This window comes from Dermacentor andersoni, chromosome 7 (assembly GCF_023375885.2).
Source record: "Dermacentor andersoni chromosome 7, qqDerAnde1_hic_scaffold, whole genome shotgun sequence".
NCBI lineage: Eukaryota > Metazoa > Arthropoda > Arachnida > Ixodida > Ixodidae > Dermacentor > Dermacentor andersoni.
In genome coordinates, this window is record NC_092820.1 from 40,373,593 (window position 1) to 40,398,820 (window position 25,228).

The 25,228-nt window shown below is 46.4% G+C and overlaps 1 protein-coding gene across 2 annotated transcripts in view; it reads right to left on the reverse strand.

The window, feature by feature from the left end:
• LOC126535307 (uncharacterized) overlaps positions 1-25,228 on the reverse strand; it is a 136,035-nt gene that overhangs the window by 19,725 nt on the left and 91,082 nt on the right. The window contains exon 5 of one of the 2 annotated variants that reach the window (XM_050182201.2): positions 12,443-12,496. The exons of the other annotated variant lie outside the window; for it this stretch is intronic. Coding sequence (XP_050038158.1) covers positions 12,443-12,496 — 54 coding nt within the window. The remainder of the gene's footprint in view (positions 1-12,442; positions 12,497-25,228) is intronic. 2 annotated transcript variants of the gene reach the window in all.

Below are 25,228 nucleotides of genomic sequence, written 5' to 3' on the forward strand. Positions count from 1 at the left end.
CGGACCTGTTTGCTTTACCACTGCTCCCGCTGAACCCAAGGGCTTCAAGGAGGCCAGTGGTGCCTAAATCGACCGCTGGGTAGACGTCTTCACATTTTAATAAAATATGCTCCGTCGTTTCCCTAGCTTTACCGCAGCAAGCACGGAGGCGAGCGCCATCTGGAGGTGCTCTTACGAACCGGGCGCGCCGCTTTGTCGCCTTTGAGATCAGAAACCGTTTGAGACCGGCGCGCGCAAATCTCGGAGGCCTTCGACACGCTATGAATGACAGAAAGGCCGGAAAATTGGATTGTTTTGAGTTTCCGCGGAACAGAATTGTTTTGTCGCATATTCCATTGACAATCCGACGCTGCCGTGTCTACAGGTTGTGTGTAAGTTGTACTTTATGGTTTTCCTGACGTATTTTACCTTGAACAATTCAATTAGGTAAGTAACTTCCTTGCCTTACCCGGAAGGCCTCTGTGGCTGGGTGTGCGTGGTTCTAAAGTATTATTGCCGAAATTATGGTCGACGCTGGACGCTGCACGCAGCCTAAAACGTGGTTGTGAAATAACCTACCAACTCATCTCCGTGAATTGCCACATGAGCGCTTTGTAGCGGCAGTTCGTTTACATGTGACATGTTAATTGTATGTTGTCTTGATGTACTTACCCACTCTTGCTATGTGTCAAATCTCAGGCAGCAGTATTTGTAAATAAAATAAAAATAAATAAATTACGAGGATCGAGTTGTAGTAGATCGTAGCCAAAATACCATGCCTCACACAACCACGCGGAAACTTGCCACATTAGCGATTCTTCCGACAACCAATCAAAGCATTCTAGCGGCTTTTCAACCATGGACGTAACCCATAGATCCAGTAACAGTCCTTTTTTGTCTCAAGTTTCAGCGGCGACGACCACGCAAGAACATGAGGCACACGGTCGTGGCAAAACACATCGAGCTGCGCCCGACCAGGAAAATGTGCTTCCCCGTTACACACAGAGGATAAGCGATGACGTAGATGAGGAAGCTCATCCTTTCATATCACTCGTCACTGTCGCGCGAAAAATCGCACAAATGGGGTTTGGGCTCCACGATGTTGAAATTACGACGATGGTGAAATTAGGACGATGAAGACGAGGGATTGACGACAATGGCATAACGACGACGCATGATGAATACCATGCCCTCATGACGATGGCAAGGCAAGGCTACATGATTACTACTGTATGACGACAACGGCGTTATGATAATGGAACGACGACGATGTAATCATTGGACGGTGTGAGAAAAGCTGGGTCATGGCGATCGCATTACAATGCAGTCACAACATGATGAACACGGCGGAATGATGACAGCACGACAACGAATAAATAAGCAGAATGCACTGAAGGCTATGAAAAGACCACGTTAGGATGACAAGGAGGGCGTGTTTGTGTAGGAGCTCGCGTCCATGCTTACGTACAGAGTCGTCCACTCTTACCACAAGCACGGTGCAGCGTGGGCGCGCTGCGACGTTTCTAGGTGGCACAGGCGCACAGGGGCCTGGAGGCGGGGCATCATGTCTTCTACTAAAGCGCCCAAGCAAGCCGTGCTTGCTTTGTTGTGAAGCACACCTCGGCATGCTCGTAGCGCCTGACTGTGCGGCGACGGGGTTGCGGCAAGGCGCGCTTCACTCACTGCAGCGTGTCGTGTAGATTCCGCGTATGCCCACTGAGGCGTTCCTCTTAACAGCGCCACGATCCCCGTTAAACGCATCTATGCTTCCAAACTTCTCAAGATTGGTTTGGTTTGGTTTATGTGGTTTGACGCAGCAAAAGATTCTGCCTATGAGAAACGCTGTAGAGGAGGGTTCCGGATAATTTTGACCCGGGGCTCTTTAACTCTTTCGCTACAACGCCTATTCAAATCAGTCACCGGTGAATGATGCTTTAGGTCGCCAATTTTAACACATTGAAGCCGTTTCTTATCCACTTAAGGCCATTCAGTAGTTGGTGCATACAGTGCCCTTTCAGCAACTTTTCGCACTCCGGAGATGCCGTGATTTTTGATGGACCATTTTGCGAACAAATGTGCGTATGTTGTAGCGAAAGAAGGTGTGGCGGGCACCTTCTGCCGCGCTAGAGAAAAAAGCGTGCTGCTCACGATTACGCTACAGTAGCATCAAAATTTTGTGGTCAAATGACTCCCAGCCCGTCACAAATTAAGCTATATCGCAGGCTTTTCCGTCGAACATGGCTGAGCAGTGATAATTAACCGAAAAATGATGATACCTGTTCACTAGTGAGCTTTAGTTTCGAGTCCGACGTTTTATTCAACAAAAGTGTATTTCTGAAGGTCCGCCGCATGTGCAAGTGGACCCAGCTTTTTCAACCAGTTTCAAATAGTTTTGAGTTTTGGTAACGTTTCTATCGTAAAATCCCGGAAAGGGGTTCTGCTGGTGTCTCTGAGCAGTTATCGAAATTCGCTGCCATGGTGATGTCCCGCACGGCTGCGTCGCGAGAAAAGCGTCGTGCTCGAAACTATGCGGCACCCGCAGTTGAATTTAGTGATGAGTACTCGAGTTATGATTCCGAAGATGACATTAAAGCAGATTCAATCTCTGACGGGGGCGATGTTCTGAGTCAGCATGGGACATCTGCAGCTGTTCACCGGCGAGCTTCCTTTAGGGCTCTGAGCGGTCTCCTTCCTTGGGCGTCCTTATCTGCCTATCTACTTTCGCCACCTGGGAGCTGTAGTGATTATATTCAGGGTGCATACTTCGCTTGGTTATGATGTGCTGCCATTGGCAGCAAAGAAACTTCTGTTCACGCGAAGAATGCCGCCCGTAGCACATCTCGGCCCAGCACTGTGGATCAGCGCAAGGCAGTTTACAACGGTGTGAGATTCCTTTTTACAGTTCATCTCTGCAGAGGTGATAAATACAATGTGCAAGAAATTAAACAGATATGCTTGGATGCATCACCTTGTAGTTGCCCTGCTCCGCTGAAAGCGATCGGTCCTGGAAGAGTTGCGTGACTGTAGACGAGCTGGTGAAGTGCGTTCCTTGGACTTCTCATCAGACCATCCTCAGCGAATGCCTAAAATGCTCAACTGCAAAGCATATTACGAGGACTACAACATTGAACAAAAACCAACGGTATGTTGGGAAATTGCGGGGTGTACGTATGCTTCACAATATCCAGGAACTGATTCACCGCATGGCAGGAGCGATGAACTGGTCTTAGTTTCTTTTTGTATTCGAAAAATGGCGTCGTACAGAGCCTTTATCTTTTCAGACGTTATTACATGGTTATTTATCTTTGAAATGTATATTCGGAATTTTCTGTGATTTGATTGCCTTTGTAGATATGTTTCCTTTTTTTTCTTTTTATCAACTGGCAGCTAAAATGGCACAATCTAGAATTTTCCTGTTTTACCTAATAATTTTTTTTTAACTAATGTTTTTCGAAAGAGCATTTTATTATGCACAATATGGTGTACCATAATGCGTGCTGCAATATTATTTTTAGTGGGAGAAGAAGTTTCCAGGAGAACACCTTCTTCACATGGCCTCCGCCGACTATCGACTTTTTAGCCGGAAATCACCAAGTGCACCTGCCTCGAGTATCCTTTCGGATTCCACTCGACAAAATCTGCGTTTGACGACCAAGCTCAAGTCAGTGACTTCATTTTTCGTCATCCAACACGACTTTCAAAATTCGAAGCGACGGAAGCCCCGTTAGGGCTCGATAGGCTTAACACGCGAGCGACCACGCCGCCACTCATAAATACGCGGATCGCTCCTGCCGAGCATAGGAGATGGCTGCGTCAGAAGAGATGGATCTCCAAATGATCCTCCCGCATATGAATAGCAACAAGGACGAAAACGGGACACAAGACGAGTGTATGGAGCGGGGACTATTCAAAGCCAGGGGATCGCCGCCCATAACCAGGCTACGGATGGCTAGCAGCCAGTTGTATCGCGGCGACAGCGAGAGGCTGCCAAGCAGAACTACTGACAAAAGGCTTCCACCAACAAGAATAAGATTAATGGGCAGCCATCAGCGGGCAGCGCGAAAGGAGACGGGAAGAACGGTGAGACGGGCACCGGTCGTCGCAATAAGCACCCGATGAAGGGGAAGCCTCTACGACGATTACCGAAGAGTTACATTAAGATAATACTGAAACCCCACAAGGCACTCATGCTCAAGGAATACCTGAGAAGAGAAGTACCACAAGTTATTATCCGGGCTACCTGGACGATACTCTAAGGAAACGGACCGAACCAACAAAACATCACCGGAGCTGATTTCATACTGCGAATCCGAGAAGAGACGAATATCATCATCGTCTCCACACCCTCACTGGAGGTGGCGGACGTCACTCGACGAATCACATGCATGGAGCTGCGAGGAAAACAACACCCCTTCAACGCATAAGTAGCGGATCCACAAGATAGCTACAAAGGGTTGATGCACGGATTCCCAGCCCACACCGAATCAGCAGATGTCCAGCAACACCTGCCAACCAGGACGCAAAGAGTGACCATCGAAAGGGCCCGAATGCTAGGAAGCTCAAACACCGCTTTCCTCACCGTCTTGGGAGGCACGTGCCCCAAATGCGTGTACTACATGGGAGTAGAGATGCTGGGTATGGAGTACAGACCGACAATCCAAATGTGCCTAGAGTGCATGCAAGGAGAACACCGCTCAGACATCTGTCCAAACCTCAAGAAGATATGCCGGGCCTGTGAACTCGAAAATCCACGCTCACAAGGACGCGAATGTAAGTGAAGTGCACCGTGTGTGGGACGGCGCAGCACGAGACACGTAGGTGCCCGAACAGACTGATTGTCACCAAGCGCGGGAAGACGACTCGCAAGTCTCGATCGCGGGAGGGGTCGGGAAAGAATACCAAAAAAACACTGGCACCCTGTTTCGAGTGGACGGAGAAGGATGACGACCTCTACTGACGCGGATCGTGATCCAGATCGCCACCCGGAAGCAGCGCGCGGAGCAACACCCCATCAAGGGACCGCTCCAGCTAGCAGGGTTTCACAACGGTCTAAGCCGCCACTGCCTCAAAAACTGCAGGTGAGCTGGGCGAGGCTTGTTTCTTTCACTGCTCCAAAGCAGGATACAGGTGAAAATGCTAAACGCATCAAGGAAATGTAAAATGAAAATGCGCGACTTAGAGAACAGTTCTTAGAAGAATTCTAAGAATTCCCTTATTCTGGTGTACGGCACCCGTGGGGGCACAAGGGAACGAACAGGCTAACGCGTTAGCTCGAGGGTGTACCAACCGAGCGACGGCAGCCTCTTCTAACCCCAAGTACTCGCACTATCCCTCTCAAAATCTCACCAATTTAAATGCCAAAGACATCCCTGCTCATCAGCGCTGAGCCCGCCGAAAATACCCGACACCTCAGCCACAATTTAGCGGGTAAGAGGCCGCCGAATGGCGCAATATAGACTGGGGTATTCTCCCATCTAAAACAGCTAAACGTCATGTATCCCACTCGCTATAGAGTCAACTGCCCTTGGAGCGGTGGCACACCCACCCCGTAATACATGCAACCTGGGAGTGCACTAAGAGCGCTCATAGGCGAAATAGCAATGACACAGTGAAGCAGTGGGAGACACTGCTCGCCCGTTCCGACTTTGCAGACAAAAGTCCTGAGGCCCTTGACAAACATATATATATATGTATATATATATATATATATATATATATATATATATATATATATATATATATATATATATATATATATATATATATATACACATTTGTACTGGGCAGCAATGTTTTCCCGAGACCTACAAATCGAGTATTTTCTCGCGGTAACGAATGAGTTGATGTGCACTGACATTACGCAATACACGGTCGTCCTTCCATTTTGCCTGCATCAAAATTCGGCCACAGCGGCTGGGTTTCGATTCTTCGACCTTTGTTTCGATGTCTGTTGGGTTTCTTGATATTGTCACGTCGTAGTGACTGTGACGAACACAGTAGCAAAACTGTAAATGGCGAAACTAAATCATTTGTTAAGTGTTGAAACGAGGTCACGCTATGTCGATAAACAAGTACGCGGGTCAATACACCTGAATATCGCGTATTGTGATATGGTTCAGGTTCCCCGCTCTTGAGGCCCACAACTGTTGTGTCGACTGGCGCTCATGTTGATAAAAGCACACTGCGAAGTGCGCATGCGCCACTAAGTGTTAAAAGCAGAGTGCCGCTTGCCAGCGGTCCTCTTTTCTTGCCCGAGCCTCAAACCACAAGCATGGGTTAATAAACGTCGTTCAACCGGAACTTGTCTGATGCTCTCGGCACGCCTGGCACAGAACGTAAGAACAACTTCTGTATTCTTTAAAATTTACAAACGGATGACCTAGCCAAACGCCACGAACCGAAAGAAAGTATGTTAAATATGTTCCTAATGTGGAATCAAATGCCTAGAACTGCAACAGCGTCCTGCCGTTCACGTCCGCCTTCCAACACCGTACGACGCGAGACCACTCCTTTAAATTCTTCTCTAAAGCCACGATCTATAGTTTCGACCCCATCCTCGGATTTCCTGGTGGCCCCTCCTGAAGAAGGCTCGCCCGTCTTCGCGTTCTGGCTTCCCAAGCTTGCTCTAAAGCCCGCTATGGCGGTTCGTGATAGCATGGGCATGGCACTCCCTTAAGTGCCAGCGATGCTGATACGGGGCTGCGAATTATTTACAAGCCAACTGTCTCATCAAGGCAACTTTATCGGATTATTAGGGTAAAATCCTTAAGTGGCTCATGCCACCTATTGTCTGGAAAACGCCGCGTGCGGTACAGAATTTCATGTGAGCTCGCCTGGCGAAGACACGGGCTCGTGCCACTGCTAGCGCGTTTTTCGCCGTCTTCTGGAACAGACGTCTCCAATACTGCTCAAAAGGAAACACAGACGGCTAAGTTAAGATAGAATTAACCCACGACCTTCGGTGGGAGTCAAAGCTTGAGCTTATGTAGAATGGGTCTTAAGGCGAATGTAATCAAGACGCACTTAATTAATACAGAGTTAAGGCACTCGAACCCATCACCTTTGGCGGGAGTCGAACCTTGAGCTTATGTTGAATTCGTATCGACGACGTTTGGTGTTAAGGCGAGGTTAATTAATGTGGACTAATTAAAGCACTAGGATCTACAACCTTTGGTAGGAATCGAACCTTGAGCTTATGTGGAAGTCGAACCCATGACGCTTGGGATTAATTAGGGCGAAGTAGGACACAGTTATTTAAAGTCGCGTCCATTAGGGCGCTCGAATCCATGACTTTTGTGGGGAAAAACAAGTAATAAGACGTAACAACCCACTCAAATCAGCATGTCAAGTAAACCAATGAATGTCTCTTGAACGCACAGTCCTTCGGCTTCACCCTCTTTGGCGTGTGCTAAAGTGATTGTCTTCTTTTTTTGTGTGTGAACGCTCAGGCCATTAGACGTTGTTTTATACAGCTGATATTTATAGCCGGAAACAACATCACGCTATGAGCATTGCAGTTACGATCGATGGCCTTTTTTTTCGTTACTTATATCTCACCTGGCTCGGAGATAAAATGGCTGTAACCTATGAAGGCTACACCACTTTTCGACGAACGTTCGGGAAGCCAGCGATGTCGCGTGTTGCAGAAGATAAAAGAAGGAACACTGTACATCTAAGCTTGCAAGCCTATACAGACAAAAGCAGGTGTCTGCGACAAATCGGTCGCTTTCATCAGTGAAGAGAATCATCCAAGCGCACCTAAAAGAGGGGGTAATTAAGCATGCTGCACGTAAAGCCCGCCGAAATCGACCACCGAAGACGAGGAGACGGCCAATGTTGCCTCAGCTGTGGACAGCTGTTTATCAGTGTTTATCAAAACTAAGAACACTGCAGGGCTAGCACATGTGTATAACACAAACGTGAAGCGTCGCCTGTACGCTTCAGGCCTCAAATCGAGTAGGGCGGCTTAGATGCCTATTGTGATTGATGGCAACAAGCAAAAGCGCTTCGAATTTGCTCGGCGGCATCAGCGATGGACCGAGGACCCCTGTGCGAAAGTCGTTTTTATGGACGAATCTTCATTTACTACATGGTGGGACCAGCGGCAGCGAGTCTGGCGGCCCCATAACTGCCGGTAAGTATGATTTGCAGGAGCTCTCGTGTCCTCGAAAGTGCTAACATACATTTTGCCCACTAGTGTTGCCTGTCCAGATGCATATTCAAGTTACTCTAAAAATATAGTCATTCCATTAGCCCTATTGCACTCTGAGACCTTACTATGTAGTCTCTCCGATGTACATCACATGCGTGCCAGTTAGAAAAGCATGCAGGTCCTTGAAGCTGTAGAGTACGACACTACATTGCCTGCCACGACGTGAGTGCCTGCTAAACATTTGTAAGCCACCACAGTAGTCGCATTGAGGATATACTGTGCTCGCGATAAATAAGTCGTTTAAGCTAAGAGTGGAATAATAATAATAATAATAATAATAAGGAGAAGAAGAAGACGAAGAAGAAGAAGAAGCAGAAGAAGAAGGAACATAATATTAATAACAATCCTTCAGTTTGAACGTCACAAAGCTGCACATGGGTTAAAATTGATGCGATAAAATGGAATAGAATAATAATTTACGGTATGCTTACAGACCCGCCGTGGTTGCTCAATGGCTATGGTATTGGGCTGCTGAGAACGAAGTCGCGGGATCGAAACCAGGCCACGGCGGTCGCATTTTGAAGGGGGCGAAATGTGAAAGCGCCCGTATACTTATATTTATGTGCACGTTAAAGAACCCCAGGTGGTCGAAATTTCCGGAGTCCTCCACAACGGTGTGCCTCATAATCAGAAAGTGGTTTTGGCACGTAAAACCCATACTTAATGAATAATAATTAATAAGGTTGTGCTTACCAAGCTAAACATCTAAAGTGGATCAATGAATGGACAAATATAATCAGCGGGGCTTGCCGCCAATACAACAGTTTGAGTTTAGCCAAGTTCAGATAAATTATCACCGAGATATGCTTGCACTGAATGTGATAAGACAGGCACAAACTTTAGAAATCCCGTAGAATATCTTGCTCCTCAATAAATATTAGCAGTTAAAGAGCTGATTTACGTGCACTGTGGCATACGTTGAAACGACCTTCTGCCAGAATTTAGACATAGGAAATAACCTCTGATCACAAACGGAATAAGAAATGAGGGGGCCTGTTTACCATATTTTCCATGGCAGCGTTCAGGGAAAATTAGCCTATTAGAAAAGGCTAAAGGAGAAAGCCATTAATACTTGTTCCTTGTAGCCAATGCTCTCATTCAATTTTATACCAACGCAAACAAAACATCTTGATTCTTTCGTGGGTATCTGCAGGATTTCATGCAGCGAGTCGCTGCTAGCGGTCGCTCTGGAATGAGCGTTTGGAGCACCGTGACTGCCGAAGGCCTAGGACCCATCGTGAGAATCCAGAACCGCTTCGATGGAGATTTCTACAGTGCCCTCCTGGACAATGTGCTGCTCCCATACTTTGGCAAGGGACCATTTCCTTAATATGAATTCATGCTGCAGCCTAATAACTCTCCCATGCAGAAGTACCCAAAATTTTCTGCGTTTCTAGAGAGTCGTGACGTGGCGTTCCTCGAATGGCCTCCACTGTATGCTTACCTGAATATAATTGAAAATTTCAAGGGCAACGTAAAGGTTGCTGTCGCCCCCCGACAGCTCCGAGTCCTCTATTGTCCAAGAGGAGTAGCAGCGGCTTAGATCAAACACCAACATTTGTCTGTCCCTATATTGGTCCTCGCAGTACAAAATGCAGGCTGTGATACGTGCTGGAGGCGAATCCACCCGATACTGAACTTGGGGGAACTTTCGGAAGCGCACTCCACACGCGAAACTGAGACGTTGGACCAGGAAAGCCTCAGTGGCCTCAACAACAATAAATTCTTTGCTGCTAGTTAGGAGCTCTCATTGTGGTTTTTTATGCTTGTCGCCTATGATTTGTGCTCCATTCTCCTGTCCCAAGAAAAGCTGTGGTGGCGGAAGACCTTCGGTGGAAACCAGCAGAATGACTCACCCATACTAAGTCGTTTCAGCACGACGATTAAGTTGACGTGACTGGGGGGATGAACATGCGACCAAATACATCGTCGTTCAGCCTGCTTAATATATGCAAGCAATGCCTCGCAATAAACAAACACTTGCATTGTGGATTGAACGCATTCTGACTTTTTGTTTTCGTGTATACGGCGCGCGTTGGAAATTTCCATGAGTTCGTTGATCACTATGGAAATCATATCAAGCGATCCGCGGGCACCTTCAAGATAGACTGAGCATGTCGCCACTCCGACCAGTTAAGGCGAGCCAGCTGCGATATCCGGGCCCATGGTATTGGCAGCAGCTGCTGTAAAACACCTCATATGCTTTAGAGAGCACACGCATAAAATAAAGTTTTGCTCCGTGACCCTGCTTCCTTGCAGAGTGCGGTAAAATCCTGAGAATGCTCCGCTCCGGTGGCTGAATGATTAGGGCGATCGGCTTTAATGAGTTGGGAGACCCAAGTTCGATGCCGGCAGCAAGTGGCACGTTTCAATGGCGCCGAAATGGAAGGACGCGCGTGCGGTGCGTAAAGTTAGTGCACGGTAAAAGCCCCGGGCGCTCGAAATTATCCAGACCCCTCATCTACAGCGTTTCTCATAGGCAGAGTCGCTTTGCGGCACCAAACCACATAAACCAAAGCAAAGTAACCCTGAGAAGTTTGCAAGCATACGTGCATTTAAGAGGAAGCTTTAGCTCGGGTGCTCTAATCTAAATACATGTAAAGGAGAATTCGTTTTTCCGGGCAACCACTGCACCAAATTTGGCGAGGTTTGTTGCAGTTAAAAGAAATATTTGAAATCTAGTGACTGTTGGCTTCAAATTTTTGATTTAGGTCGTACAGTGGCAAAAATTCAAATTCTTCAGAAAACAAAACCATGGACGCGCGTGTATACCGTCCGTGTTCTGTTAGTGTGTTCTCTTCCGTTGTCTCCGTCTTTATTTGCGGTAAATATGACATGCAGCAAACACCACCTAGGCAAAACTGAAGTTCTTCCGAAACTATAAAGTTTACAACGCTGTAACTCATCAAAGAAAAATTATGTAACAAATATGTGGATTGCATCTAATAGTACATCTAAAGTGGACGAAATTGATATTTTACACATGCATCTAAAAAAAATTTGTAATATGTAAATTCAGCTTTTGCGGAACCCTTGTACACAACGTAAGAAATTGACGCAAGATGCAAATGACATATCAAATTTGTCCGGTTTTAATTATCCATTCGATACCGTTTTTAGAACCGCGATATCTGTTCTTGATGCAGAACCATTAATTTAAAAATCTCATGCTTGTATTTCTTTTTCAAACTTTCCAATTTTTGAAAATATTTTTAACAATATTGAGGCCCTAAATCGAAATTCCGCTTCCAACAGCCACTAGAATTTAACTTTCGCTGTCAAATGCAACAAATTTCATTAAAATCAGTCCAGGGGTTATCTCAGAAAAACGTTTTGCGTTTTACATGTATTTGAATAGGCTGCGTCAGAATTGGTGCCGAGCTAAAGCTTCCTCTTAACGGGGATCGTGACAACTGAAAGAGCAACGGTTCAGTGGTTGTACGCGGAAGCTACACGACACGCTGCAGTGAGTGAAGTGCCCCTTCCCGCAACGCCGTCGCCGCGCGCTGAGTCGCTACGAGTGTGATGAAATGTGCTTCACAGCAAAGCAAGCACGGATCGCTCGTGAGCTTTAGCAGACGACACGAAGCCGCGCCTACAGGCCCCCGTGCGCCTGTGCCACGTGGCTTCAACGAGCGGCCGCGCTGCGCCATATTCGCACTAAAGCGCAAGATATACTCCGGCGTAACGTGCGCGCGCGGCCACGCGCGGCGCGGTTAATAAGGGTGGACGACCCTCTACATCGCCTAGCCCCACGGGTTGCCACGGTTTCTACTATGTCCGTTACCGGCCAATCGTGGAAGACCGCAGTCGCCCCCAGAAACGTGGGCCTAGTACTGACAAAGAACCTAGTAGCCGAGCGTCTTCGTCGTAGGCGGGCAGCGTCCTCCGTCCAGGTGGGTCACGACCGTTTGCTGCACGCTATCAACCAGCATTAGCTGGTATTAAGCCCCTCGAAGCCTAAAAAGTTAGTGCAACAAAGAAAGAAAGTTCCACTTAACAATTTTTCTCTTAACAGCAAATGGTTTCACGAAATGAATTAACAGATGAAGGTTTTCTTTACTGAATTGCCCACGTTTGTATCATTTGATTGTACTTATGGTAAAAACAAGAACAGTCAGTACTGAAAACGGTATTGCATAATGCAACAAAAGTGCATGACGGCAGTCTGACGCACTGCTACGTTCACGCTTTGTGGCCTTTCTCGCGGCCTTTCTCGCAGGAGGTTTAAGTAAGGCGAACATCACTCACGTTAAATCTGGTCAGTATGTCTTTCAATACAATATTGTACTTCTCCTTGAAAACCTGTAAGACAAAGACAAACTAACATCAAGGCCATAAAAAGAACAGATCGTGTTTCGTTCCCTACACTCGAGTCTTCTGTAATGAGAAGCGTAATTTCCTAAATTGAAATAAAATGAACCGTGCAGGGTTACATCAGATGTATTGTCTTATTCTACTAATACACTAGCCCTCCAGCACGAATAAATGTAGATGATTAGTAGTAATAGCAATTAACGTTATTAAAGCATATTCACAGGCGCAACACTCATGAACCCGATATATGTACTCGTTAAATTGAACTTTTATATCAAATGGTGACCGCACTAAATACCAAGGCAATAAATTTTGCGACGATATTAAGTGGTCTTCACGCGTATTAACGGACACGAATTATCTAATGCGAAGCAATGTCTTTGATGGACGACATATGGGGTGCGATCTTGTACGCGTTTCAAAATAGAACGGAGGCGGTCCGTTTCACCGAGCCGCACACGATTGGTCAATTTGAACCGTGAGGAACGCCATGACGTTAATTGTGACGTGAGTCGTGACGTCTTGCTGCTGTCAATCATTCCATGTCGTCTGCTATCGGAGGAACGCAACGGAACGAATGCCGACTCCATCCGATTCGATAGAACGGATTAGAACGGCTACCAGACGGCTTGGATTGGATTAAAACGTAAGCGCTTGGGACAGTTGGCATCTTTCGTATCAGGTTCAGTCCATTTCGGCACTCCCAACAGTTGGAGAAAATGGCGTTTGCTTTCTCTGCCGTGCCTTTTCGTGTCGCCTGTGCGGCTACTGCAGTCGCTCAGAGACGACGACCCGAGGTAGATGATGCATTTGAAGAGTTGACGGAAGAAGAGTTCCGGCAGTATTTTCGTCTGTCCAAACGAACAGTGCGTAGCTTGTGCGACGAGCTTCACCCTCTCACTGGATGCCAGCGAGCCAATGGCCTTTCCACAGAAAGGTAGGTGTTGTACGCGCTGCGATTCTTCGGCACCGGAAGCTTCCAGAGGAGCGTTGGTCGCGAGGAGCACATAGGCATGGCACAGTCGGCCATGAGCCGCACCATTCACGAGGTGACGGAGGCCATCATTTCCGTGTCTGCACGGAGAAAGTTGGTGGACTTTCCATTCGCACCAGCTGCCAAGGATGAGGCAAAGGCGGCGTTTGCGCGACGCGGCGCCATTCCAGGCGTGCCAGCGTGTGTCGACGCCACGTTGATCGCCATTATGAAGCCAGAGGGACTCACTCGGCCGACACGGTGAGCTTCATGTCGATAAAGAGTTATTACGCCCTAAATGTCGTGGTCGTAAGTACCGTTGGAATGTTTGACTTCAAACAGTAGTCGCCATTTTTACTCGCCCATAGTAGCAATTCTTCAGTTTAATGCCGAAGCTGGCATAACTACTAATGTAACGATTAAAAGAGGGCATGATGGGAACTGTGTACGAGCTCATTGAAGTCTGACATGTCAGCGGTAATGATGAGTGCCATGTGTTTGTGCGCATAAGCCGTCTGCCGTTCCAAAATTGTATTTTGGTTCTGGCGGGCATAGACAAAGGAGTTGTGCATTTTGATGGTGTTAAAGAAAATGGGCAGCAGTCGTAGCAGAAATGGATACACTGTAGGGAAGATACGATGGAAGCATTTTGAGCACGGAAGTACTTACATCCATTGCATGGGCTGGCTTTGGCATGTATGGGTGCTCTTGTGCAATATCGTGCCTCAAGTTTTCATTAAGCTATCAATTAGTGCAAACCATAGGCGTGCGCGCAAAGGGGGGCGCCTTGCCCGCCCTCAATTGCAAGACCCTGTGCACGCCTATGGCTGAAACAGCCACTTGTACCAGCGTACATGTATGTATTCTTTTCTGCATATGAATGGCAAAAGGGATTTCGAGCACATCTGCTGCGCTATATTGTATTGCTCCCCACTGCAGGTGTGCAACGCGGAACTTCGCATTCCTGTTGTGGACCGCCGGTTCTTTGGTTCGTCCCACGACTCTTGGCTGTGGCAGCACAATCCACTGCGTGCACGCCTAGCCCCACAACTGCAGCCTGGCGAGTATCTGCTTGGTTAGTATTCGTAATGCTCACCCCTAACTATCGCAGAACACTCAGCTGTCATTTTTCTGTAACAGGAGACTCAGGATATCCCCTCGAGCCGTGGCTGCTTGTTCCAGTACCTGGCAGTCATGCCGGAACCACCTCTGAAGGCCACTACAACCGGAAGCACGCATTCATGCGCAACATTGTGGAATGATGTATCGGGGTGTTGAAAAGCAAGTCCCGCTGTTTGCAGCACTTTCGGACACTGCTATACAGCCCTGATAGAGCAGCGCGAATAATTTATGCGTGCGTTGCTCTCCATAACATTGCCTTGGACGCGGCTAACTAGGCATTGTAAGATTATGGTGGGGAAGTGCCACCAACTGAGGAGCCAGAGGAGCCAGGAGACATCCAGGTGCTGGCACCGCACGACATGTTCCTCAGAGGAAGGCAGCAGCGATGCGCCGTTTTCAACCTTTTCTGAAGGACACAGGAATGTTGAGTTTTCATAATACATAATTTATTTATACAAATTGCAGTGCACCTAGGCTACCACAGGGCTGTGTTTGTACAGTGGAAAATACAATAAAAATTTCTATACAAATTAAGTGCCCCTCCATACGTATGGTCAACGTTCCAAATCCACACATCCGACTGATTATGATAATTTAAACACAAACAAAGTAATGTTATACAAAGAATACTTGAAAAAGAATGCCACAGCCACGGACTCGGATGCAATTATACCCTCTTCACTGGGCAAGAGTCTCCAAGGCTGCCACTTATTAACAGTAGTACTCGTGAAGCAGTCGTAAGACAATGCTTCATGCCCCTTTATCTGTGAAGAACTGCATTTGCTGCTGCTCTCAAGCTAGCAATATTTTGTGCAATATGCACATCACAAAATGCTTCTTTCCTCGTGAAACATTAGAAATGCGATGCTACAACAGCTTGTATGTGTTGTGTGCATCCTATGATATGCCACTATCTGTACATGTAGATGCAGCAGTTGATACTTTCTACTCATGTCCGAAAATTGTTTGTTTTGCCTTAGTTGGTGGTTAGAGTAATGGGAAATTGGCACAAAGTACTTCTTTCCTAGTGCAGCATGAAACATGGTAGCAACGTGAAAGTGCAGCCATTTCTTTATATATCCCATGAAATATGAAATGGAAACATCCCTTGAGCCATCATAGTCATGACAGAATTGATGGAAGCAGTACATATGATCGGCACTCTCTGCTCATGGTCACCATCAGACAAAGGTTCGCACAATTTTCATAAAACACACCAGAATGATCGCAACCGCCACATCCTATGCATTCGGACGCTCGGTGTACATTGGTAGGAACGAGGCAATATGCTTGCTAGCCATCTCTTGTGCTAGGTGTATCAAACCTTCCGTGCAAGCATGAATACGCAGATGAGCCAAGCAAGTAAAGCGTAATGAATGCGGATTCAAACACAAACAAAATCTAACGCTGAGTGTAGTGACAACATTAAGCTCGTCACATCACGTGCAAATGGGTAGACGTAAATTAACGTAAAAGCGCAAATAACAGAAAAGTCAACTTTATCACACGCTATGATGGCAAGTACATCACAAACCTTGTAGTACAACATGCTACAGGTAGCAAAGCATGTGAGAACATTGCAACATCAGCATCACACCATCCATTTTCACCACGGCACATAAAACTTGCAGTTACAATTACGTGACCTTGCAAGAAAGTATGACTGACAGGTATGTCCATTCCCTTGTCAGTGTTATGAGTCACTGACTATGAGCATTCATTTCTCGACAGCAATTGTAGCGCGATGCTAAACAACATGTGAACCATAATGGTAAAAAGGTGAGTGCACTCACCAGCTGTGGTGAAACATGTTACATACAACATGAATAATTGGCTATACAATCTCACAGCACCCAGATCGTGGCACACGTGAAACTTATTCTTGAAATGGCTCCCTTGAAACGAAGACTAGAGGAAACCAATCACCGGCGTGGTGCAATGATGATCGCCATTTTCCTTTGTGAAATTATGCAACTTAAAGAGTGAGTAGTTTGGTGCTCTGAAAAAAGACCACAATGTAGTTGTTGCACCTTAGCCTCACTGTGCCGAAATGAAAATATCACAGTGCAAACACTATGCGGTAACGCTTCAAAATGAGCGCAGTATGCTACAACACATAGTGAAGCAACATAAATATCAGTACAAAACCCATACACAGAAATCGACAACTATCTGTAATCATTCCAGTGTGAATGACTAGGCGCCTTTGAAATGTGTAAATAAAAAAAAACAGGCTGGCGTTGCAGCTGAATAAGCATAAATAGAAAGAGGCAAATACTACAGAACAAAAATGAGTGGACGCATTACGCCTTCGTCCAAAAATCCTGCTGTATTACTCATACAATGAAACTTAAACACTAAAACTCAAACAATAAATAAATAAAATAAACGGAACTCATGAAACACAATACATGAATAAAATTATATTGAAAAAGTGAAAAACAAGACATTAATTTATTGTTCCAGGTGCGCAGCGATGTCTTGCGCCATGGCGCGCACCTGCTCCAGGATGCCCTGCTGAGCCGCTGCCGTCCTCTGCCGCGACAGTGAGGCGGGTGGTAGACTCTTCGATCCTCCGCAGCACCTGGAATGAATAACCGTGGTGGAAATGTTCGAATGAGTTGCTGATTACTTGCAACCAGCTCATTGTTGGAAGCTGCTGTTGTCAAGAATTGCAACGTGCTCAACGATTCTCTCTCTCTTGAAGGGCCACTGCCCTGATGGTATCCTTTGGCAGTGTCAAGTCTCGTGTACAAGCTATGCCCTCTTCGTTTGGACAAAGACCTGCTGGAACTACTCTTCCGGCATCTACTCAAATGCATCTCTCACCACCAAACAGCCCTTTTCATGGCTAACCAACCTTTTGCCCGGTGGCTGATCGTTGGCAAGATACGGTACCGAGCCCTCGTTACAACGCATAATTCTTGTTTACATCCAAAGTTGGTTTGTTTTTCAGATTCATGATTTACTAATGATAACAGAGCATAAAAATATTTATGTCCTTCATGTAAAATGACACAAAGGATGTACCAACCTGCAGCATCTCGTCGCCCAGTTCCACGCTTCGGGCGCACTGCGACGACATGGTTGTGAGGGTATCCACCCGTCGCGGTCGCTGTCAACGTGCCGGCCGTATAGGACGCTGTAACACTGAAAGCATGCAGCATTTTCTACAGTTGCACTGCATTTTATGGTACGCATAAAACTGGCTATGGCCATGTTATGGCGCATGGGGCTAGTTCAATAAAATGCGAGACGAGAGTATTATTTTGTTTAACTGCTTGAGGATCAATAACTTACCAGGTGCAGCGGCCACCCTTTATGTGAGTGACGCGCCGCGCGGTGGATCCTCTGACGCTGTAGTGCAAGCACATTAAATGTTTACGAACTGCACACACATTTTGCGATAATTAAAATACTCATTCCTCTGATGCTTACGTGTCACTGTGCTCAGCACGCCCGCAGCCTCGTCCGTCCCTTCCACGGTTACTTCCATGCTGGAAAGTGTCATAAGCGTGTCCCTTCACTACCTGGCTATTCGTTACAATGCCTATGTTACAAGTTTTCGTATTACACATTTGCGGAAATATTCTGCCATTATTGAGTACTTGATGATCCCATGTATTACGATCCTCGCGCACTTCCCTGAAGGCATCTTATTTCTCTGATGATCACCTAATCGCACTTTTCCTGAAAGCGCCGCCAACTGAGATTCTAGTTGATTAACTTACCTGCTTTTCCATTCTCTTCTACGCTATTTTTCTGTTCAGCAACAGTGTCGCGTTCCGCTAAAGGTACCACTTACAGATAATGGCAAACTCTAAGTCGGCACCGCTCAGGAACCCATGATATTACGGCGGCAGTATGCTTACCTCTTGGTAGGGGAGGTCGGTGACGCCATGTAAACGGACCGTCCCGGTCAACTGGAGGACTCGGCCACGGAAGTCGGGTAGCCGCCCCCCTCCTGTGCTTCTGAAAATACACGCCAATGTCGAAGGACACATTGCCCAGACCATTCGACGGTCACTCACCTTTGCTCTTGGGTGATTGCGGCAGCGTCGCGACGGGCCTCCTACACTTGTTTACGCCACCATTCCTGCCATTGTTTTGTCGTTTTCACGACAGGACCCTCTCTGTTCAGTGCGTCGGTCAGCTGCTCCAAAAGCCGTCGGCGGTCGCCAACAGTGAAGGGCGGCCCCAGCTCGTTGGATCTTAAAGCCAGCTGGGGATGGTGCTCCATGAAAGCGACCACCTTCTCCCGCTGTCCCTTCGAAACACTCGGTCCCTTAACCGGTGCCGCCACGTTTTTCGCCATGGCTTCTCGCACACAACTGCTCGACTGAACCAACCGCTTCAAAATTCACGCCGTTTGCTTGAAACGGGGGTGGCTAGCGCCACCACTAAAAGTTCCGCAAAACTGCGACACCACCTATCGCCATTTGAAGACATTAACCGCAATATTTTGTTTCAGTCGTTCTGCATTCTAAATTGGATCTTTCAAAAGCAACACCAGCACATTTTGCTACTCAGTCATAATAGTAAAATATTTATCAAAATGTTGTAAACGCTTCTTAATATATTATACGATTTCCAAGCAGACGTCAAAAGCGCGATGCAGGCTTCCACTTCACTCATTGGCTGTTTGCTTCCTCTTGTTCTCGCGAACCTTGCGGACCGCCTATTTCGTGACGTACAGAACCGCCTCCGTTCGATATTGGAACGCGTACAAGATCGCGCCCCTAGTTTATCTCCCTACATCAGGCTGTATCAAGCAACTAACTTACTCGAGACCGCAAGACCAAAATTAAAATACGCATGGGCAGTCTGAGGCCCGTACCAGTACCACCTGATTAAGAGGAGATCTTCGCAGAAGCATGTCATCTGGTTGATTTACTCGGCATACCCACGCTGCGATGTTTGGTGCTGTATCAGTCGGGCGGATGCCGGCGTCATTGTATTATTCACGGCGAGAGCATTCCACTGAACCAGCGCGAGCACACAAAGCATTCCAGCAAAAGGGCGGTGTCTTCGGGTTTCATCGGTGCAGTGGTCGCGGAAAGAAGCGGTTCTGCGGTGTCAGCAGAGCGGGTTTTCGGTGCAGCTGTAGCAGCGATAACTTGTTTATTTGTCCACCTAGTTCTTAGGGGATTTAGGACAAACGGATATTCTAGTTTTTTTTTTTCCACACTTTTAAGACATTTTCCCCTTTGTTAGGTATTGATAAACGAGTGTGTTGCCCTCAAGTAGGATTATTTTATGTGAAAGTGTGGTTGCCCACAATGGTTGAGAGAAGTAAATTTATTCTCAATCTTAAACTAAATTGAAATTATAAAAAAAGCTGTAATTTTTAATCCAACATGCACAAACCTTCCGCAAAATCAATCTTTACTCATGAACAAAGGGAGCATAGAGATATTCAACAAAATCAAATTGTTATGCAAATACTTCTCGTGTACCGTAGAGTCGGATCAACATGTAGGCCTTGTAGGACAGAAACTGGGCCGTTTTACAGAAATACCAAAGAGGAACAGATGCGTGCTGCCGAAATCCTTAAAAATATTATTTTCCCACACGTTTCTTGCGTCTCACATCAGTTACACACACATTGTGTGGGGACAACTCAATATAACCTCAGAAAGATACGCTATTGCGGAAAGAGATAACACGTACCATCATAATACGTAATATCAATTCAGGCATTACAATATAACCACAATATACCCCGTATACATATGATATATGCAGAGTGTCCCAAGTACTTTGAGCCAAGAATTTAAAAATGAATAGCGCGTCGGAAACAAATTGAACCGAACGCGTATTATTCGCCATGGCCTATAGTAAATCAGGCACTTTTTTGTTTTTCATTATTTCCTGCTGATCTTAAGTATGATAAGCACATTTATAGAGCACCTTCAGAAACCACCTATGGAGTTGTCTCCTCGAAGATACGTCTCATGTAGTCCTCTTTTCCGGGTTGCAAACCAAGCCCGCGAAATATCAGAAACGACACGTCAAGGAACGCTTGCGCAGTGGTATCGTGGCGCTCTGAAGCGTGCGCTCGGTGAACAAGGTCAGCTCTCGTTGGATGAGGGCGCAAATGCGTGCTGCTGGCCGAGCGCTGCCGATGAGACAAAGAACGCTCTGTCGCTTCCCCGTCACCAGACACGATGCAGCCGAACTTGTTCACCGAACGCACGCTTCATGGCAGCACGATACCATTGCGCAAGCGCTCCATCTTTTTCTCATATTTCGCGGGCTTTCTTTCCAACCCGGAAAAAAGGACTACGTGAGACGTATCGTACAGGAAACAACACGATTGGTGATTTCTGAATGTGCTCTACAAACCTGCTAGAAGTAATCAAAAGTTCGGTTATGAAACTTAGTATGAGTTATGGAGAAAACGTAAAAATGGCCTGCCAGCGAGAGCAGTATTGCGTTCGGTACAATTTGCTTCCGACGCGCCTTTCATTTTTAAAATCTTGACTGAAATTACGTGGGGCACCCTGTATATAGGAAGTATATGGTGCTATATATGCAGAAGACAAAGATAATGATGAAAAACCGGGCAAGGGATCAAGAGTTCAGGATCGCAAGTCAGGCTCTAGAGTCTGTGAAGTAGTGCGTTTACCTAGGTGAACTAATCACAGGGAACCCTGACCATGAGAAGGAAATTCGCAGAATAAAACTGGGTTGGATCGCATATGGCAGACATCGTGAGCTCCTGACTGGAGGCTTACCGTTACCATTGAAAAGGAAGGCATACAATAAGTGCATTTTACCAGTGCTGACATATGATGCAGAGACATCGAGATTGACAAAAAAAGCTTGAGAACAAGTTAAGGACCGCGCAAAGAGCGATGGAACGAAGATTGCTAGTCATAACGTTGAGAGACAGAAAGAGAGCGGTTTGGATCCGAGAGCAAACGCGTATGAACGATATTCTTATTAGCATTAAGAGTAAAAAAATGGCGCTGCGCAGGTCATGTAGTGCACAGATTAGATAACCGACTATATATAGACCCTAATGTACTTGCATGGATTAAGGAATTTCTCTCAACCCGCCGTGGTTGCTCAGTGGCTATGGTGTTAGGCTGCTGAGCACAAGGTCGCGGGATCGAATCCCGGCCACGGCGGCCGCATTTCGATGGGGGCGAAATGCGAAAACAGCCGTGTACTTAGATTCAGGTGCATGTTAAAGAACCCCAGGTGGTCGAAATTTCCGGAGTCCTCCACTACGGCGTGCCTCATAATCATAAAGTGGTTTTGGCACGTAAAACCCCATAATTTAATTTTTGGATTTATCTCTAACCGTAGTCAGTGTGTGACGGCTAACGACTTCTCTTCACCTAATTGTGCCGTAACATCTGGTGTCCCGCAAGGCTCCGTTTTGGGCCCTCTGCTCTTCTTGATTTAAGATAATGATCTTCCTACTTGCCTTTCTTCCTCGACTGTTTGCAGAATACTGCGTGGTTTACCAGAAAATTACTAACCATGCCGATTACATCAACCTGCAACGTGATCTCGATAGGGTATCTGAATGGTGCAGTCAATGGCTCATGACACTTAATACAACGAAATGGAAAAATACGCAGGTTTCTCGCCACAGCACTAATCATTCTCCGCGTACTTACTGTTTCAATAATATTCCATTACCATCTGTTGATAGCTACAAATACCTTGGTGTTCACATTTTTTCTAATCCATCGTGAAATACGCATGTCGAATACGTAACGAACAACGCCAATCGCATGCTTGGTTATCTGCGTCGAAACTTTTTTGATGCCCCATCGTCCCTCAAGTTAACACTTTACAAAACCTTGGTACGTTCTAAATTAGAGTACGCATGCGCCATATGGGATCCTAGTGAGACTACACTCACTCCAACTCTTGAAGCCATTCAGAATCGCGGAGCACGTTTTATCTTATCGAATTATTCACGTCATTTCAGTGTCACATCTATGAAGAAAACCCTAAACTTGCCTGCTCTTTCGCTGCGTCGAAACTCATCTCGCCTTAGCCTTTTTCATAAAATCTATCATCATAACAACGAGATGAAGGACGTTCTGTTTCATCCACCTCATTAGATATCTTCAAGGACCGATCATCGCTTCAAGGTGGGTCTTCCTTCTTGTCGCACAAAATTGTGTAATGACTCTTTTGTTCCTAGAACAAGTGTCGCATGCAAGCACCTTCCCTCCACAATCGCCAGCAAAACTGATGACTACAAGTTCAAGATTGCTTTGCAAGGCGCCTTGTAATATTTTTTGTTGTTGTTGTTGCACGCCTTGCCATTTTTTCCCACTCCTTTCTGTAGTGCCTTTGGGCCCTGAAGGTATTTTAAATAAATAAGTAAATAACCCATTATGGAGACAGAATGGGTACCAACAGAAGTGAAGCGCAGTAGAGGACAGCACAAGACTAAGCGGCGCGACGAAATTAGGAAATTCGCGGGTTCTAGCTGGAATCGGCTGACGCAAGACATGGGTAATTGGAGATCGCGGGGAGAGGCCTGGTCCTGCAGTGGAGGTAAAACAGGCTGACGACGATGATGATGATGATAGAATAAGCGTCGTCCATGGTACCAGAACTAATGTTTGAAAGCAGCATATTTAATTAAATCGTCAGTCTGACAACAACAACGTTCACTATACTGCTCGTCATCGAGAATTTCGGGCTATACCCCATTCAATAACCAATTACGGCTTGAAACTTACAAAACCCAAGTTACCCAAACTGCCAAAGTCATTTCATGCCGCTGGCAATGACACCCTTAACATAACATGTCCTCAACTATCTCCATTTATTCCATCTCTCACCTAATATTCTGAATGTAAGCCAAGTGCTCAGTTGTTTTATTTACCTGTACTTCTAAGTATGTAATGTTAAGTGCATGCAACGTTATGGCGCTAGTGTCTGCAATATTTTCGCTTCTCAACGTTATATTTATTTGTTCTTCCATTCAAAGTTACAATAAAAATCAAAATTATTCTCTCCAATTACCGTTCTAATGAAATCAAATTTTCTTAAACGCGATGAATACCCGACTCACTGCCACCATGTAACGCAGACACTACGGGCACCTCAAGCTGCCTCATCGCAGCTTTTATCTTGACTACCTGCATTGTTCGCACCTGTCTTCAATGAAAACAAATGAATAAATAATGCCCCAGCACGGATTTACGGAGCACGAACGTCTATGCCCTTTGGATGAAAGGGGGTTTGAGTTGATAGGAGCGCGAAGGGTGGGAATTTTCTCCATAATATGTGTGTCCTAAACTCGCGACCAGACTGTTTAGAGCAGGAGAAGGATCAGCAAGGAAAGCGGCACAAGATACAAGAAAGCGAACTCAAGGATTATTAGACGCAGACGAATGCTGTAGAAGAAATCTGGTTGTAGTAGAACGAGAGTTGAGGGCCTCTATACCGGCCCAGCAATGGTGGAAGCTTCGTTGATAGCACCGCAACGAGGTCCAGTGTCCTCTTCGCCGTGCTAACTAGCAGAGCCACGTCGGAAAGCAATGTCAGATACGTGAGTGGTAGCCCCGAGAGCCCTACACCTGAGGCAGAGAGAGAGAGTGTGTGTGTGATTGCGAAGAGGAAGAGGCGCTATTTTCTGCAGCCCTTCAAGGAGCACGACTCCCACCAAGGTAGCGCAAGCGGAAACTTACAACAAAGCGAGGGAGGTGGTGCGGTGGTGTGATAGGGTATCGCGGATTCATGACGAAATTTCAAAGACGAAGAGGGGAAACAGCATCGAGTTGTTCTTTTTGGTAATTTGCGGAAACAGTGATAAGAGATAAAGTAGGTGCAGACAAGTGAGATACGATTAGCGCAGTCCCGGGGAGACCAGTCATAGAAGCCATGCAACACGTGTGGTACACAATAGATGAGTAGCTCTTTGTGGCGATAATGGGAGATGTAATGTAGGCAAATAGCTAAAGGGGCTAACCAACTCAGGAAAGTTACCATTCATGCGCAGACCAGAGTGCCGGAGGTTAAAAGGAATGGATGCGAAATTGAGAGAGCAGTGTTTGCAGTAAGCACGGAGATTTGGACGCTAGCTAAATCAATCGAAATTATGATCATCGATATCAACCGCGGAGTCCAATGAGCAGGCCGCGAAGGCGTTCTTGCGCGTGACAGCATACATTTTAGCACGTCGGTATAGCAGCACCATTGGGACATAGATTGGCGGCACGAGCAGTAGCTTTTTTCGGCCGGTCGTAGGTACTCATTAAGGTAGAAGCAAGGTAAATATACCTGGTAGGGAAGCTTCCATAGGAAACCATACGTTCAAAACATGGCGGTTCATCGACTGTTCATGGGGCATAGCGCCATCTGTATGTGGAGGGAACACTTCCGGCGGCAGAAAAAACAATCTGACGCCATATCCGTTAAAAACAGAGTGACGTCATTTTGTTTTTTCAAGGCGCGAAATTTGTTTTGTTGGCGTGCCTATAGAGCTATATGTTCAAATACCCCGCCATTCGACTTGATGGGCGTATCGAGCTTTCATTTCGGAAAGCGATGCAGGAAAAGCCAGCCCTACAGTTGTCAAAATCGCACCCCTGCACAGAAAATACTTTATTTGGAGGCCGACAAAAGCTTTAGGTGTAGAGTTCATA